Below are 16,622 nucleotides of genomic sequence, written 5' to 3' on the forward strand. Positions count from 1 at the left end.
CCTTCTGACCTGGCAGACAGACTCAAGGCTAAAGGATATGTTCCAGTTATCTACTGTGGCATGGCTTCCCTGGTAGTTGGTAAAGAATCAGTTGGTTACAAAAAAAAAAAAGAATCAGTTGGTAAAGAATCCACCTGCAATGCAGGAGACCTGGTTCAATCCCTGGGTTGGGAAGATCCCCTGAAGAAGGGAAAGGCTACCCACTTCTGTATTCTGGCCTGGAGAATTCCATGGACTGTATAGTCCATGGGGTGGCAAAGAGCTGGATAGGAACGATCGATTCTCACTTTCACTATTGTGGCATGACAAACCACCTCAAAACGTATGGCCTAAAACAACAACCCCTTTAGTATCTCTGGGGGTCGGCTAGGTTCAGTTAGACAATTATTGCTCAGGGTCTCCCATGTAGTTGCAGCGACAAGGGCTGGCTAGCACACTCTGAGGGTTCACTCACTCACTTAGGTGTAGCACCTGGGCTGGGAATGAAGGAGTCCTCGGGCCTGGAAAACGGAGATAACGACCTCAAAGGCCCAGGCTGGACCACCTGACTTCGGGGAAAACAAAACTGAACTTAAAGTCCCACTCCGATATACTCTGGGCTGACTGCATCAGCCAAGACTTTCACCCCCCTGTCCGGGAGTACCCCGTCACCACCCCCAGCTCCCTGACTCCGCGAGCCTCCTCTCCCTTCTGCCTCTCCCCTGCGGTGCCTGCTCCGGCGATTGCAGAGCGCCCGTCTTCCCAGCCCGAACAAAACCCGGAGCGGTGGAATCCCTCGCCCGGAGCTCCCCGGCGGCCACTGGGCATGCTCCGTCATCAGTCAGGCTCGGGGCCGCGAGTAGCGAGCGCAGCGCGCGCCGGCTGGTTCCTCCCGCGGCCGCACGTCCTCCGCCTCCCGAGCTGGGGGCGGGCGCGTGATGGCGGCGGCGGCAGGGAGCGCCAGCGGCGGGAGCAGCAGCAGCGACACGTCGAGCACCGGCGAGGAGGAGCGGATGCGGCGCCTCTTCCAGACCTGCGACGGCGACGGCGACGGCTACATCAGCAGGTACTCGGGGAGGTCCGCGGGACGGGCCAGGGCGCGACCCGCCTCTCCGCGCTGCCCGGGACCCCCTCCTCGGCCCCCTCGCCCCCAACATCCCCCAAGTTGCTCTGAAGCTCGCGGGAAAAGTTGCCCGCGACTCTGAAGCCGTTCGCCGTCTCGGCCCCTGAGGCCGAGGAGCTGCTCAGCTCGTCTTCTGGAGGTGCCGGTTGGCGCAACTTTTCCCAGCGCTGCCTTTGTCTTGGCACAGGGAGACCTCTCTTTCGGATGCGGGTCCTTCCCCGGGACTGGGAGCGCTCCTGCCTCTGCGGAGACTAGTGCTGGCCGCTCGCCCAGGTAGAAGAGGCTGCCCTGCAGCCTCACCGTGTCAAGACGCCGTGGCCACCGGGCAGCGGTCTTGTCCGGTTGCTCGGCGGACAGACCCGGGACCGCACCGGGAGAGGGATGCGCGCTCAGCGGCAGAGCTGAGCAGGAAAACAAGCTGTGAAAAACTTCCGTGTGCCGCAGAGACCCTGCGTCCCAAACTTCGGAGCCCCCAAAGTGGGCATATTAATAGTTTGCCGCTCAGTACTGATCTAAACCTCTTAGCCTGAGGGGAGCGAAGCGTTCAGGCGCAAAGTGGGGGTTGAGAGGTGAGGCTGGAATATAGACCCTACTCCCTACCCCGGCTCTGGGCTCTAACCAGCTGAGCCTCCCGAGGGGTCTCGGGGAGCCTCTGCGTGATCACTTCAAACCCTCGCTGTGCTGGCTTCCAGCTCACCTGCAGGGGCGGTATTGCAACGTCAAGCGGCAAGGCTTGGCAAAATAATTACTCTGCCCAAATGTTTATCACATATCAGACACTGATGGTGAGGAAGGCAATCGTAACGTCTTCCAGAATGCTTATACGAAAGGTCGACACTGGGCGCTGAAGCCTGTACGCGCCGAAATTTGAATTGCCTTCAGAGGGGTAGGCAGCCTAAATTGTGTGTTACGTGTTTCTTTAGCATTTGTCTTGGTGATGGTGAAGATACTCGAAAATCCCAGAGTGCCTCCTACTGATGGTACTTGCTTACACAGAGAAAAAGAATAGGGAATCCCTCCCCACCCCTAATTTAAAAAAAAAAAAAACAACAACTCTGAAACAGGTGATGAGACGTGTGAAAAAAAAAAAGACAGTTAAAAAAAATCTTTCGGACTTGACTCAATTATGATAATTCCTAGCTGAATTTTATTACTTTTTTGAAGTTTCATTGGAAAACATTAGAAAGATATCAGAACACTTTATGGAGTAATTATGTCCTGAAATGAAAGAAATATGTAACTCCAGGTGACCTTGTATACATTTTCATCTGGAAGTCTTTCCCTTTTTTGGTTCCAGAGTTTAAAAATTTCATCATATAGTTTAGTTTTTTGTTGTTGTTGTTTCCCTACCTGAAAGGGCGTTATCTCATTTGCAATAATGAAAGCTATCTGAATTCTTCATGTTAGAATGCAAAAAGGCATTAATTTCGTATGGGCAAGAGTGCATATAGAAAATGACCAAAATTCTCTCCTTTCTTTCCTTTAATCCTATTAATATTGTTGCTTTATCTTAACTACACTTTCTGTATAAATGTTCATATTATTTTGAATGGGGACTGTGTGGACCCTGAAGGATAACGACTTTTGGTTGAGAACTTTGTTTCAGAAGGTGAAGCATTATAAGGGCATGATGTTAAAGAAGGAATTTTAGAGGGAGGTAGAAATTCGCTGGAGTAAAAGTTGGAAAAAACTTTATCCTTTGAGCTACATCACTTTAATATATCTGCTTGAAAGTTGGAAGGTATGTTCAGCAGTGGTTCAGCTCAGTTCAGTCCCTCAGTCGTGTCCAACTCTTTACGACCCCATGAACCGCAGCACGCCAGGCCTCCCTGTCCATCACCAAATCCCGGAGTCTACCCAAACCCATGTCCATTGAGTCGGTGATGCCATCCAACCATCTCATCCTCTGTCGTCCCCCTCTCCTCCTGCCCTCAATCTTTCCCAGCATCAGGGTCTTTTCAAATAAGTCAGCTCTTTGCATCAGGTGGCCAAAGTATTGGAGTTTCAGCTTCAACATCAGTCCTTCCAGTGAACACCCAGGACTGATCTCCTTTAGGATGGACTGGGATCTCTGGACTGGGATCTCCTTGCAGTCCAAGGGACTCTCAAGAGTCTTCTCCAACACCACTGTTCAAAGGCATCAATTCTCTGGCACTCAGCTTTCTTCATAGTCCAACTCTCATATCCATACATGACTACTGGAAAAACCATAGCCTTAACTAGACGGACCTTTGTTGACAAAGTAATGTCTCTGCCTTTTAATATGCTGTCTAGGTTGGTCATAACTTTCTTTCCAAAGAGTAAGTGTCTTTTAATTTCCTGGCTGCAGTCACTATCTGCAGTGATTTTGGAGCCCAGAAAAATAAAGTCAGCCACTGTTTCCACTGTTTCCCCATCTATTTGCCATGAAGTGATGGGACCGGATGCCATGATCTTAGTTTTCTGAATGTTGAGCTTTAAGCCAACTTTTTCACTCTCCTCTTTCACTTTCATCAAGAGGCTCTTTAGCTCTTCTTCACTTTCTGCCGTAAGGGTGGTGTCATTTGCATATCTGAGGTTATTGATATTTCTCCTGGCAATCTTGATTCCAGCTAGTGCTTCTTCCAGGCTAGTGTTTCTCATGGTGTACTCTGCATATAAGTTAAATAAGCAGGGTGACAATATACAGCCTTGACGTACTCCTTTTCCTGTTTGGAACCAGTCTGTTGTTCCATGTCCAGTTCTAACTGTTGCTTCCTGACCTGCATACAGGTTTCTCAAGAGGCAGATCAGGTGGTCTGGTATTCCCATCTCTTTCAGAGTTTTCCACAGTTTATTGTGATCCACACAGTCAAAGACTTTGACATAGTCATTAAAGCAGAAGATATTTTTCTGGAACTCTCTTGCTTTTTCGATGATCCATCGGATGTTGACAATTTGATCTCTGGTTCCTCTGCCTTTTCTAAAACCAGCCTGAACATCTGGAAGTTCACGGTTCACGTATTGCAGAGCCAAAACTTTAGCTGTGGCCAGAAGTTTCTGTGGAAGTTATTTTTAGGCTGTGACAGAATTTCCATATAGGAGGAGTGCAGGGTGGCAATTTCATTGAGAGGAGGAAGCGGAGACCTTGTCCAGAAGTGTCTTCACACAGCAAACACAGTTTTCCTGGAGCACATGTTTGTTTGGTATTCTGGGGAATGAGGTTAATGAAAATGACTCCATTTCCAGTGTCACTCCTTCATGCTGCCACTAGCGAGTGACTTTACTGACCTCTCTATAGTGTGTGGTAAGGTGTGGAATGCTGTGAATTTTCTCTTACATTAAATTTGAGAGTTGGGCTTTCTAACTTAAAACCTTGAATTCTTCAAAAGATGTCAAGTTTGTGCTAACGTCAATAGCTGTATCCATTAGGATTTCATTTTGGCTGTACGTAATAGAATATATAAGTCAAATAAGGGTTGACTGTAACACCTAGAAGTCTGGAGGTGGGCCAGCCAGGCTGAGGCAGCAGCTCTGTAATGGGATCAACGCGCAGATTCTTTCTGTCTTTCTGTATCACCATTCTTCACATGGAGCATTCATCTTCATGGACTGTGAGATAACCAGTCCTAAAATGATTGGTATGTCTCCACCTTCATCTCCAAGTTCTGGGGAGGAAGGTGTAAGAGGAAGCTGAAATGGGTGATGTGTGTATCATCAAAGCACAGCTTTCCCAGATCCCTTAATTGACATAATGCTGGTCAAACTCTACATGCAGTAGAGTTGAAGGAAGCATGTCATCCATTTGGGTACATTGCCTCCTTTACAGAAGCTGAGTTCTGTTATTAAGGGATATTGGGTAGGCAAGTAGCAACCAAAACACATAATAAAACTCCCCATATTAACCCAAATTCAACTATATTGGCTCCAGTCCTTTACCCTAGCCCTCATCCTCAAACAGGAGTGAACTGGAGGTGTATTCAGAGGAAGGGGAAGGAGAAGAGAGCCTGAGGCCGTGGCAACACGTCAAGGCATGCCATTTCAGGAAGAAGGGAGATAAAAAGTTAGGGCTTTGTGTCTTAAATATCCTCTAGGCCCAGCCTTCCCCATCAAACTGACAAAAAAGGTATTAGCTAACTGGAGATTCCTGAAATTGTTGCTGCTGCCCAGGAACTCCCAGGCTGCCAGGGGAATCCAGAATCATTCCCATGGATACTTAAATTGCCATGAGGTGGAGCCAAGCCACAGCTTGAAGAGGGAGGGATTCGGGCTGCACAGTGACCGCTGCAGGCTCTTCTGGCGCCTTCATTAACCTCACAATGACTTCACGCCACACTTTCTGTTATTGAGTTTTGCGGGCCCTAGATATCGTGTGATTGGAAATGGTGGTTTTACTCTATTGGCTGACATTAATTTCCCTTTGGAATTCTAAAGCTTTTGTTTTTATCCTTCAGCTTAAGAAACTGTTTATGTTGCACATTTTGACAAATATCTAAAACCATCGCTTTCATTTAGACTTAGTCTTCAAACCTCAGCTCAGACTTTATTGCCTTCGAGAGAGCTTCCATGACCACTCACTCTATCAAAGTGAGTTAGGGACTTCCCTGGGGGTCCACTGGTTAGGACTCTGTGCTTTCACTGGGTTCAGTTCCTGGTCAGTGAACTAAGACGAAAATAAGAAAATATTAAATGAAGTGAGTCATCTCTACCCCGTCATTATTCTCCATCATAATACCAATGGCTTTCTTCCAAAGAACCCTTTTCAACCTGTAATTGCATTTGTTTATTGCTTTGTTTGCCAATTTATTGTCATTCTCCCACTAAATATAGCCTTCATGAGGGACAGAATCATGTTTTATTAACTGTACACTCAGGATCTAGAGTGGAGAGGGCAATGGCACCCCACTCCACTACTCTTGCCTGGAAAATCCCATGGACAGAGGGGCCTGGTAGGCTACAGTCCATGGGGTCACTAAGAGTCGGACACGACTGAGCGACTTCACTTTCACTTTTCCCTTTCATGCACTGGAGAAGGAAATGGCAACCCACTCCAGTATTCTTGCCTGGAGCATCCCAGGGACGGCGGAGCCTGGTGGGCTGCCGTCTATGGGGTCGCACAGAGTCGGACACGACTGAAGCGATGTAGCAGCAGGATCTAGAACAGTATTTGCCATATAGCCCTCAATCAGTAAATTCTGATGAATAAATAACCAAGAATAAACAGTGGTATGTCATGTATATTGAAAAGTCTTTCAGGCATTTTCCTTGTTTATGAGATACTTTAAGTGTAAGTATATTTTATTATATGTTTTTCTTTAAAAATAACTTCTTCCTAGTTATATAAAAGATATTTTTGTTGCTGAAAATTTGGAAAATATATAAAAAATCAAATCAAAATCATCCAGTATGCCATAACTGGGCTTCCCAGGTGGCTCAGTGGGTAAGGAATCTGCCTGCAATGCAGAAGATGTGAGTTCAATCCCTGGGTCGGGAACATCCTCTGGAGGGGGAGCATGGCAACTAACTCCAGTATTCTTGGCTGGAAAATCCCATGGGCTGAGGAGCCTGGCGGGCTACAGTCCTTGGGGTCACAAAGAGTCAGACACGACTGAAGTGACTGAGCACGTACGCACATCCCATAACTAAAGAGTATCATTTCTATTTTCCTGATGACGTATCTATATCATAACATTCCTCTAGTAAAATTAAAAATGATTGGATAAAAAGAAAAGCATCTTGTGTTCTTGGTTAGGAAGATTTGATATTGTTATGATGGCAGTACACCCCTGCTTCACTCCCCCCGACCTCCCCAGCTCTGCTGCTACTGCTGCTAAGTCACGTCAGTCGTGTCCGACTCTGTGCGACCCCGTAGACGGCAGCCCACCAGGCTCCGCCGCCCCTGGGATTCTCCAGGCAAGAACACTGGAGTGGGTTGCCGGTGCCTTCTCCCCAGCTCTAGGCAACCATTAACCTACTTTCTGTCTCTACAGATTTGCCTATTATGGATATTTCACGTAAATGGAATCATATACTATGTAACCTTTAGTTGCGTGTGTTTCAGTGTCATATCTAAGAAAGTTTTGCCCAATCCACAGTCACAAAGATATACCCCTGTTTTCTTCTAAGAGTTTTATAGGTTTTGTTCTTCCATTAGGTTTGTGATCCATTTTGAGTTTATTTTTGCGTATGGTGTGAAGAAGGATCCAAGTTCATTTTTTTTGCACGTGGCTATCAAGTTGTTCGAGCACCATTTGTTGAAAAGACTATTCTTTCCGATTTTCTTGCCTCTCTTATCGCCAACCAATTGACCATAAACATAAACATTTATTTCTCGACTCTCAGTTCTTTTCTGTCTGTAGGTGTGCCTATCCGTATGCCGGTACCACACTATTCTGATTACTGTTGCTTTGTTTTAAGTTTTGAAATTGAGAAGTGTGAATCCTCCAGTTTTGTTCTTCTCTTTTTAAGGTTGGCTGTTCTTAGTCCTCTAAGTTCCTGTATACATTTTAGGATCAGCTTGTCAGTTTCTTCAACACAAACAGCTGAGATGTTTCGTTGGGATTGCGTTGAATCTATAGGTCAGTTTGTTCACATGCATTTTTAGTAAATATATTTTTCGGGATAGTTTTGTTTTTTTTCCACCAGCCCTTTGTTTTATAGTTTTTTCATTTGGAGTAGGCAGGTTAGTGAACATCTAAAGTAATAATAGCTTACAATAGTTTACAATCAATTGTTCTAAACCTTATCTCATTTGATTCTTGCAACAGGAGTTTACCACCTCTATTTTAAGACAGAGAGCCGAGATAGCAGAGCCTCTGAGGAAAAACAATGCACCTGTGGCCCTTCCTTAAGGACTTTTCTTTCCCCCGTAAATGCTGCACAGCTCCTAAAGCCTTACAGTTATTTCCTGTTTAATTTATCCAAGGTCTATGGTACAGATGAATTTTCATTTTAAAACTGGCTTCTTAACATCAGTGGGAATGGCATTTAAATTCTTGGTACAGAAGTTGAGGCGTTTGCATTCTAAATAAATTTCCTTGGGGGTCTCAGCTGGGGAGACGCTCCGTTGTTTGGTAAATTGAAAATCTCTCTAAGTATCAGTCCCAGAGTAGAAACCATATGGAGAGAAAGGGCATTTCCTTAGAGAACAGTTAATTGTCAGCTTCTCATTGTCATTTCAAAATGTCAGTTTAAATATGTAAATGAGTAATTACTGAAGTCATGCAGTTGATTATTGATGACAAACTGATGGGAGAAAAAGAGTTGGTAGGCAGAAGGACCCTCTGGACCTATTCATTGTTCAAATATTTGGATCCCTGTTCCCTTAACAGAGTGAAAATGTAAATGGAACCAATTGCTAGGTTGACCAGTAAGTGTTAAATGTGTTTGTCTGATGTGACAGTTGTTAACTGAGTTTAAGTGTAGCCCTCAGTTGAATATTTAGTTGTGAAACTTTTGCTTGGAAAATTCTAGGCAGATGAGCTCTTTTTTTAATTTTTTAAATATTCACATCCCAATGTAGAAGATACTTGAAAATGCATCTCAGACTTGATGTTGGTGTTAACTGGGCATTTATGAAACAGTATGGCAAGTGTCACAGATTAAGACACCTGTTGTCTATCATTCAAAATTTCAACACACACATATTTGTGATACAGATGAAGGAGGTAAAAACGTAGATAGCCGAAGGAGGGCATTTTTGTAAAAGTGTGACTGCATTTCCTTTAAATGTCAGAATTTTTCACTTATTTACAAAAAATCAGAACTTCTTTCTGAGACTAATAAGCTTAACAGAATATTCTACATTAGAGGTTAATGCTTCAAGGCAAGATTTTTGCTTTGACTGTTTTATATACTGTAGAGTCTTAACTTGAGTGTGTGTGCATGCCCACTTGCTTCAGTCGTGTCCAACTCTTAGTGACCATATGACTGCATCCCGCCAGGCTCCTCTGTCCATGGGATTCTCCAGGCAAGAATACTGGAATGGGTTGCCATGCCCGCCTCCAGAAGATCTTCCTGACCCGGAGATCGAACCCGTGTCTCCTGCATCTGCTGCATTGCTTGTGGATTCTTTACCGCTGAGCCACGGGGGAAGCCCTAACCTGAGTGTACTTCGTGTTAAACAGAGTGGAAATCATTGTGATAGTATTGTTGGGGAAGTATTTACTCCTCTAAAAACATGTAAGCAGTTTTTATATTTATCATAAGCAAAGGGAGAAATCAATGCTGCTTATCTCCCTCCCCCTTCTTGGTTTCCGAAGTTCCTTCATCTCATCAGAATTATTCTCTTAGTGTCCTAAGCTGCAGATTTGGCTCCTCCAGGCCACTTTACATGGACATTAAAGTCATCTCTCTATCAATATAACATAAAGCTGAGCAGGCAGCTCTTCATAAAGTCCTTCAACAGTTGCCTGTTGCGTGCAGATCAGTTGAGACTCCTCCTTGGGCCATTTGAGGGGCAGCCCCTGGGCCTTCTGGCGTGGTCACTGTGCCGCCTGCGGCATTACTGTACACACTGCCTTCTCCAGCACACCCAGCTGTTCCAGCGTCACTGCTTTGCACTTGCAGCTCCTTCTGTAAATGCTCTTCTCCCCGTCCTTGTCTGCGTGATGAGTACCTTCTCACTTTTTCTAGACTTCGTTCTCACGCAGCTCTTGCTCTCAGGGCCTTACACACACTCTGAGGCCAGCACTGCTCACGTTTGGTATTCTCACTGTTTCCAATTCTTTGCTCCCCACACTCAAGGCAGAGCCTATATACGTTTCTTGTCTTTTGTCTTTATAGACTCAGTGCCTAGCATGTAATAGAAACTTATTAAATATTGATCAAGTAAGTAAAATTGTTCATGTGTAATGGTAATTTCAAACACTTTAGAATATTTAGAAAAATATTAATAGGTTTTGTCCAACTTAGAAGAAGCTGAGAACCTAAATTTCCATTACCAGATGTGTGGGTAAAGCAGATGTGGTATATGTATACAATGAAATATTATTTAGCCATAAAAAAGAAGGAAACAATGCCATTTGTAGCCACATGGATGAACCTAGAGATTATCATACTAAGTGAAGTAAGTCAGAAAGAAGACAAATACCATATGATATCATTTATATGTGGAATCTAAAATATGATACAAATAAACTTACTTATAAAACAGAAACAGACTAGTGAAGAAAACAGATATATGATTACCAAGGGGAAAGGAGGTCAGGGAGGGGTAAATTAGGAGTTTGGGATTTTGCAGATACAAACTATTAACACTGTATTTGTTGTTATTATTGAGTTGCTAAATTGTGTCTGATTTTTTGCAACCCCATGGACTGCAGCACGCCAGGCTTCCCTGTCCTTCACTGTCTCCCAAAGTTTGCTCAGGTTCATGTCCATTGAGTCAATGATGTTATCTAACCATCGCATCCACTGATGCCCTCTTCTCCTTTTGTCTTCTATCTTTCCCAACATCAAGATCTTTTCCAATGAGTTGGCTAAAGTATTGGAGCTTCAGCTTCAGCATCAGTCCTTCCAGTGAATATTCAAGACTGATTTCCTATAGGATTGTCTGGCTAGATCTCCTTGCTGTCCAAGGGACTCTCAAGAGTCTTCTCCAGCACCACAATTCGAAGGCATCAATTCTTCAGTTCTCAACCTTCTTTATGGTCCAACTCTCACATCCATACATGACTACTGGAAAAACCATGTCTTTGAATATACGGACCTTTGTTGGGAAAGTAATGTCTCTGCTTTTTAATACACTGTCTAGGTTTGTTATAGCTTTCCTTTCAAGGAGCAAGTGTCTTTTAATTTCATGGCTGCAGTCACCATCTGCGGTGATTTTGGAGCCCAAGAACATAAAGTCGCTCATTGTTTCCATTGTTTCCCCATCTATTTGCCATGAAGTGATGGGAAAGGGTAACATAATCTTAGTTTTTGAATGTTGAGTTTTAAGCCAACTTTTTCACTCTTCTCTTTCACCCTCATCAAGAGGCTCTTTAGTCCCTCTTTACTTTCTGTCTTTTGTCATTAGAGTGATATCATTTGCATATCTGAGGTTGTTGATGCTTCTGGCAATCTTGATTCCAGCTTGTAAGTCATCCAGCCCAGCATTTCAGATGATATACGCTACATGTAAGTTAAATAGCAAGGTCCTACTTTATAGCACAGAAAACTATATTCAGTATCCTATAATAAACCGTAATAGAAAAAAATATGAAAGAATATATATATATAACTAAATGACTGTTATATACCATTTTAACACAACATTGTAAATCATGTAAAGCAACTATGCTTCATAAAAAAGAAGCTGAGGAATTTATATTTGAACATACATATTGTGTGCATTTTACACAATCTAGAATACTAGTTTGATGGGGGTTGTGTGCCCCTTTAACTAGTCATATGACTTTAGGCAAGTCACACAAACCTCTTCAAGCAGTCTTCTTTTGTAAAGTGATTTTAACAAATCTTTTTATTTTTTGGTAATGACTGAAATATTTTTATTTTATGGACTGTTGGTACTAGTTTAGGGTTTTGTTGGTACCAAGTTCTTTTGGAAAAGCATGCCTTATAAATTAGTCCCATTGGGCAACTGTTGGCGTTTGCTTGTGAAATGACCCTGATAAATCCATAGTTTCCCTATATTGGGAGTTGTTATCATCCAGTCGGCTTCAATACCATCTAGTTAGTAGTATTTTCAAAAGCATTGAGCCATTGGTTAGGTTTTCTGTTGGTTCCTGAGTAAAGGTTATGAGATGAAGTAAATTTAAAAAAAAAAACTGCTTGTAATTGTGTATTCTGGTTGTTATAATAAAACTGTTTGGCAGTTGCCCGTATGGTTCTATCCTGACCCTTTCAAGCTATATAAATGTTATAAAAAATGTTTTCAAGTAAATATTTATAGTCCAATTTTCTTAGCCTGTTCCTCTCTGGTTACTAGGTTTCACAGTGAACAAACATTTTCAACTAATAGTAGAATAAAAATAAGAAAATTTACTTGTATTATAGTAACTTCTCTTCAACTTGTTTCACCTACCAGATTATAAACTTTATAACAACCATGCCTTTGTAGTTCTCACACTACGAGATACTATTCCTTGTATATAAATGCTGTGTATGTAGATGTTAAATCAGTGTTGCATGAATGAAGTGATATATTAATACTACCTTAAGATAAAATTATGTTGCTGCTTCTACACTTGCAAGATAGGATTTTTATTTTTCTCATTCCTAAAATAGAGAAAAATTCTTGTGCCAATGTTAACCTGTCTCTAAGTGTATGCTTACATGCTTCCAGAATTACCATCAGTAAAATAACATGAAATGAGGAAAACACAAAGACTATTGCCATGTAAGTTAGTTTATTGAAGTCCTTATTTTGGTAATATAAAATACACATTCCTTTAAAGGAATAATTTGCCATCCATAGTGGTTTTTTACTTTCTAGATTCCTTCTCAGTTTTCAGTACCTATAGCTTCTGATATACCAGAGCAAATTTAAGAATATCAATTTTTATTTTAAAATGTTTATTGAATGCCCACAGTGTGCACGGAAGAATTCAAAGACGGATATGTTATAACCTCTTCCCTTAAGGAGTATTTGGTCTTATGCAGTAAGTACACACACGACAAGGAAAAGTGCAAAGCATCTAGGAAGGTTCAGTGAAGGGAAGAAAATAGCTGGCCTTATAGGAGGAGATTTTTCTAGTAAGTTTATTGCAAGGAATATGTCACTGGCCCAGAATCGTCACTTAGCTTCACCTGCCCTCCTTGATCGTGGCTCTGTCTTCAGCCAGAGTGGCTCTATCAATGGCTTCCGTGCTGCCCTGCCCTCTCCCACAGACAAAGGAGCCAAGGGCAGCCTTGATGACAAAGAGAGACCTACCGCCCCTGCAGAGACTCGAGCCTCCTCAGTGACTGCCTGGAGTTGTCAGGTGCATCACCCTGACACGGTGAACAACATCAGAGTCGTGATCTCCGAAGAAGATTTAGCTTCCGGACCAGGGACCAGGCTTGATCACTCAAAAGCGTTTGTATAGCAGAGATTTATTAAAGTATAAAAAGGGACAGAGAGAGCTTCTGACACAAACATCAGAAGGGGGACCGAGAGTGCCCCCCTTTGCTCGTGTTAGCAAGGGAGTTATATAGTTTTTTAATTGGTTATTATCAAAAGAATGTATCAGGGTTGTAAGGATCTTACTAGACCCTCTCCCATAATTTACATTTTAAGATAAAAGGATTATCTGGCACAAAGATAGAAATATAGATCAATGGAACAAAATAGAAAGCCCAGAGATAAACCCACGCACCTATGGACACCTTACCTTCGACAAAGGAGGCAAGAATATACAATGGAGAAAAGACAATCTCTTTAACAAGTGGTGCTGGGAAAACTGGTCAACCACTTGTAAAAGAATGAAACTAGAGCACTTCCTAACACCATACACAAAAATAAACTCAAAATGGATTAAAGATCTAAACGTAAGACCAGAAACTATAAAACTCCTAGAGGAAAACATAGGCAAAACACTCTCCGACATAAATCACAGCAGGATCCTCCATGACCCACCTCCCAAAATATTGGAAATAAAAGCAAAAATAAACAAATGGGACCTAATTAAAATTAAAAGCTTTTGCACAACAAGGGAAACTATAAGCAAGGTGAAAAGACAGCCTTCAGAATGGGAGAAAATAATAGCAAACGAAGCAACAGACAAACAATTAACCTCAAAAATATACAAGCAACTTCTGCAGCTGAATTCCAGAAAAATAAACGACCCAATCAAGAAATGGGCCAAAGAACTAAACAGACATTTCTCCAAAGAAGACATACAGATGGCTAACAAACACATGAAAGGATGCTCAACATCACTCATTATTAGAGAAATGCAAATCAAAACCACAATGAGGTATCATTTCACACCAGTCAGAATGGCTGCTATCCAAAAGTCTACAAGCAATAAATGCTGGAGAGGGTGTGGAGAAAAGGGAACCCTCTTACACTGTTGGTGGGAATGCAAACTAGTACAGCCACTATGGAGAACAGTGTGGAGATTCCTTAAAAAACTGGGAATAGAACTGCCATATGACCCAGCAATCCCACTGCTGGGCATACACACCGAAGAAACCAGAATTGAAAGAGACGCGTGTACCCCAATGTTCATCGCAGCACTGTTTACAATAGCCAGGACATGGAAGCAACCTAGACGTCCATCAGCAGACGAATGGATAAGGAAGCTGTGGTACATATACACAATGGAATATTACTCAGCCATTAAAAAAAATACACTTGAATCGGTTCTACTGAGATGGATGAAACTGGAGCCCATTATACAGAGTGAAGTAAGCCAGAAAGAAAAACAACAATACAGTATACTAATGCATATATATGGAATTTGAAAGATGGTAACGATAACCCTATATGTGAGACAGAATAAGAGACACAGATGCATAGAACAGTATTATGGACTCTGAGGGAGAAGGTGAGGGTGGGACGTTCTGGGAGAATAGCATTGATACATGTATATTATCATATGTGAAACAGAACACCATTCCATGTTCAATGCATGGACAAAGGCTCAGGGCTGGGGCAATGGGATGACCCAGAGGGATGGGATGGGGAGGGAGGTGGGTGGGGGGTCCAGGAAGGGGAACACATGTAAACCCATGGCTGATTCATGTCAATGTATGGCAAAAACTATTACAATATTGTAAAGTAATTAGCCCCCAACTAAAATAAATAAATTTATTTAAAAAAAAAAAAGATAAAAGGATTAGCCAGAGGTTTTCAGGAAGGAGAAACTGTCCTTAAACAGGATACATTGTCATATAATCCTTCGTACAGAGTTTAAAGGGAGTTGTTTGTTGTGTAATCATCAGTTCCAGGCTTAAAGAAAAAAACATTTCAAGTGACTAAGACTAAGGAATGTGGAGGAAAAAAAAGGTTGTCCTTTCCTCCTCCTCGAGAATTCCAGACCCCTGTCTCCACTTCGAGAGCCCCAGACCCCTCCTCCTCCTCCTCCTCCTCCTCCTCCCTGGACTTCTTATCATCCTGCCTAGGAACTGACTCTGTCAACCCTGAGGTGTTGTGGAGGTCACACCTTGTGGGGCAGCAACCTGTGAGAGACAGGAAACTGGAAGGAACCAGCTGTTAGTGGCTCCTCCTTCCTTCCCCCTGAGGAACTGCGGTGAAGCAGGAGCTTCCTCTGGCCCCTGTAAGCCCAGAGAACCAGCTCTGTGTGCTGCAGAACTGTGGTCAGCTTGTGTACACACCCCTTACCTTAGCTCTCCCCACTTTGTTTGCTAATTTATCTTTTCCCTGCACTCTCTCTTCCCTGAGATTGCAACCCCAATAAAGTATAGACGTGTAAACTCAAAACAGAACCCATATAAGCAGCTCACAAAGAGGAAATCAGCGTTTAAATAGATTGGACTTCGTAGGCCCTGAAACTTATTGCAAAAAAAAAAAGAAAAAAATGAGGAAAAATCAAAGAAAAAGAGATCACTCTTAATGTCATCTACTCAGAGATAGTAAGAGACACACAAGCACAAATATGATGTAATGCTCATTATTTGTTGCCCACATTGATCCTTACTTCCCTTCCTCCCCAAAGATCCTTAACAAAAGCGCAAGCAGCCACTCTTCCTACAAGAAACCCATGTGTGGCAGGGTCCCACCTCCAAATGTAAGGGGATGCCTGGCAGATCCGAGGGTAATCCCAGCCTCTCAGAAGCATTTGAGTTAGGAAAGGCCATGAGATGAGATTTGCACTAATGAGTATCTAGAAGAAGTGTGCTGGAGATTGCTAGAAAAGGTTTCCACATTCTTCTGGTAGAGTTTCTGAAAGCAGCTCCTTCTCTCTTTCCCTCCCAAATGGGAGATGACAGGAAGAGGATGCACAAACCATTGATTCCGGATCCAAAGGGGGATTAATGCTAGGAAGAAGACTACACTTTTAAGGGAGAGGAGCATCATGGAAAAAGCTAGAGCCTTGATGATATTGATTGAACCTCACTGCCTCTAGCCTTCCTGCTGTGCAATACATTTCTTTATTATTTAAGATCTCTTGAGTTTTATCTTCTTTACTTATGCCCTAAAGCATACTATTGTATTTATATAAATGGGATTTTACTAGGCAGGCTATTTTATAATCTGGTTTCTTTTTTTTTTGGCATACTATGTCACGTAAATTTACCATGTAAATATGGATCTCATCACCATTTAAAATTAAGTAGTCCATGGTGTGTGTGTGTGTGTGTGTCTGTGTGTCTGTGTGTGTGTGTGTATGTATAACTTGATTTTGTTGTTGTTGTTCAGTCACTCAGTCGTGTCCAACTGTTTGTGACTAAATGGACTATAGCCCACCAGGTTCCTCTGTCCATGTGATTTCCCAGGCAAGAATACTGGAGTAGGTTGGCATTTCCTTCTCCAAGGAATTGCTTGATAAATTGTACTACTTATCTCTCTACAGAAATTTTATTTTACTTTTTACTTTTAGTTTATTTGTTGATGAGCCCAAAACTCTGTGGCTAAGATAACACATATTTATCATCTCATGGTTTCATAGGTCTT

At 42.6% G+C, this 16,622-nt stretch overlaps 1 protein-coding gene across 1 annotated transcript in view; it reads left to right on the forward strand.

The window, feature by feature from the left end:
- Positions 1 to 897: 897 nt before the first annotated feature.
- Positions 898 to 16,622, forward strand: part of MCC (MCC regulator of Wnt signaling pathway) — a 488,688-nt gene continuing 472,963 nt past the window's right edge. The window contains exon 1 of the mRNA XM_081505689.1: positions 898 to 1,045. Within this exon, the coding sequence (XP_081361815.1) occupies positions 918 to 1,045 (128 nt within the window). The 5' untranslated portion in view covers positions 898 to 917. The remainder of the gene's footprint in view (positions 1,046 to 16,622) is intronic.

The sequence above is a fragment of the Giraffa tippelskirchi genome, chromosome 7 (assembly GCF_054371585.1).
Source record: "Giraffa tippelskirchi isolate mGirTip1 chromosome 7, T2T-mGirTip1v1.2.pri, whole genome shotgun sequence".
NCBI lineage: Eukaryota > Metazoa > Chordata > Mammalia > Artiodactyla > Giraffidae > Giraffa > Giraffa tippelskirchi.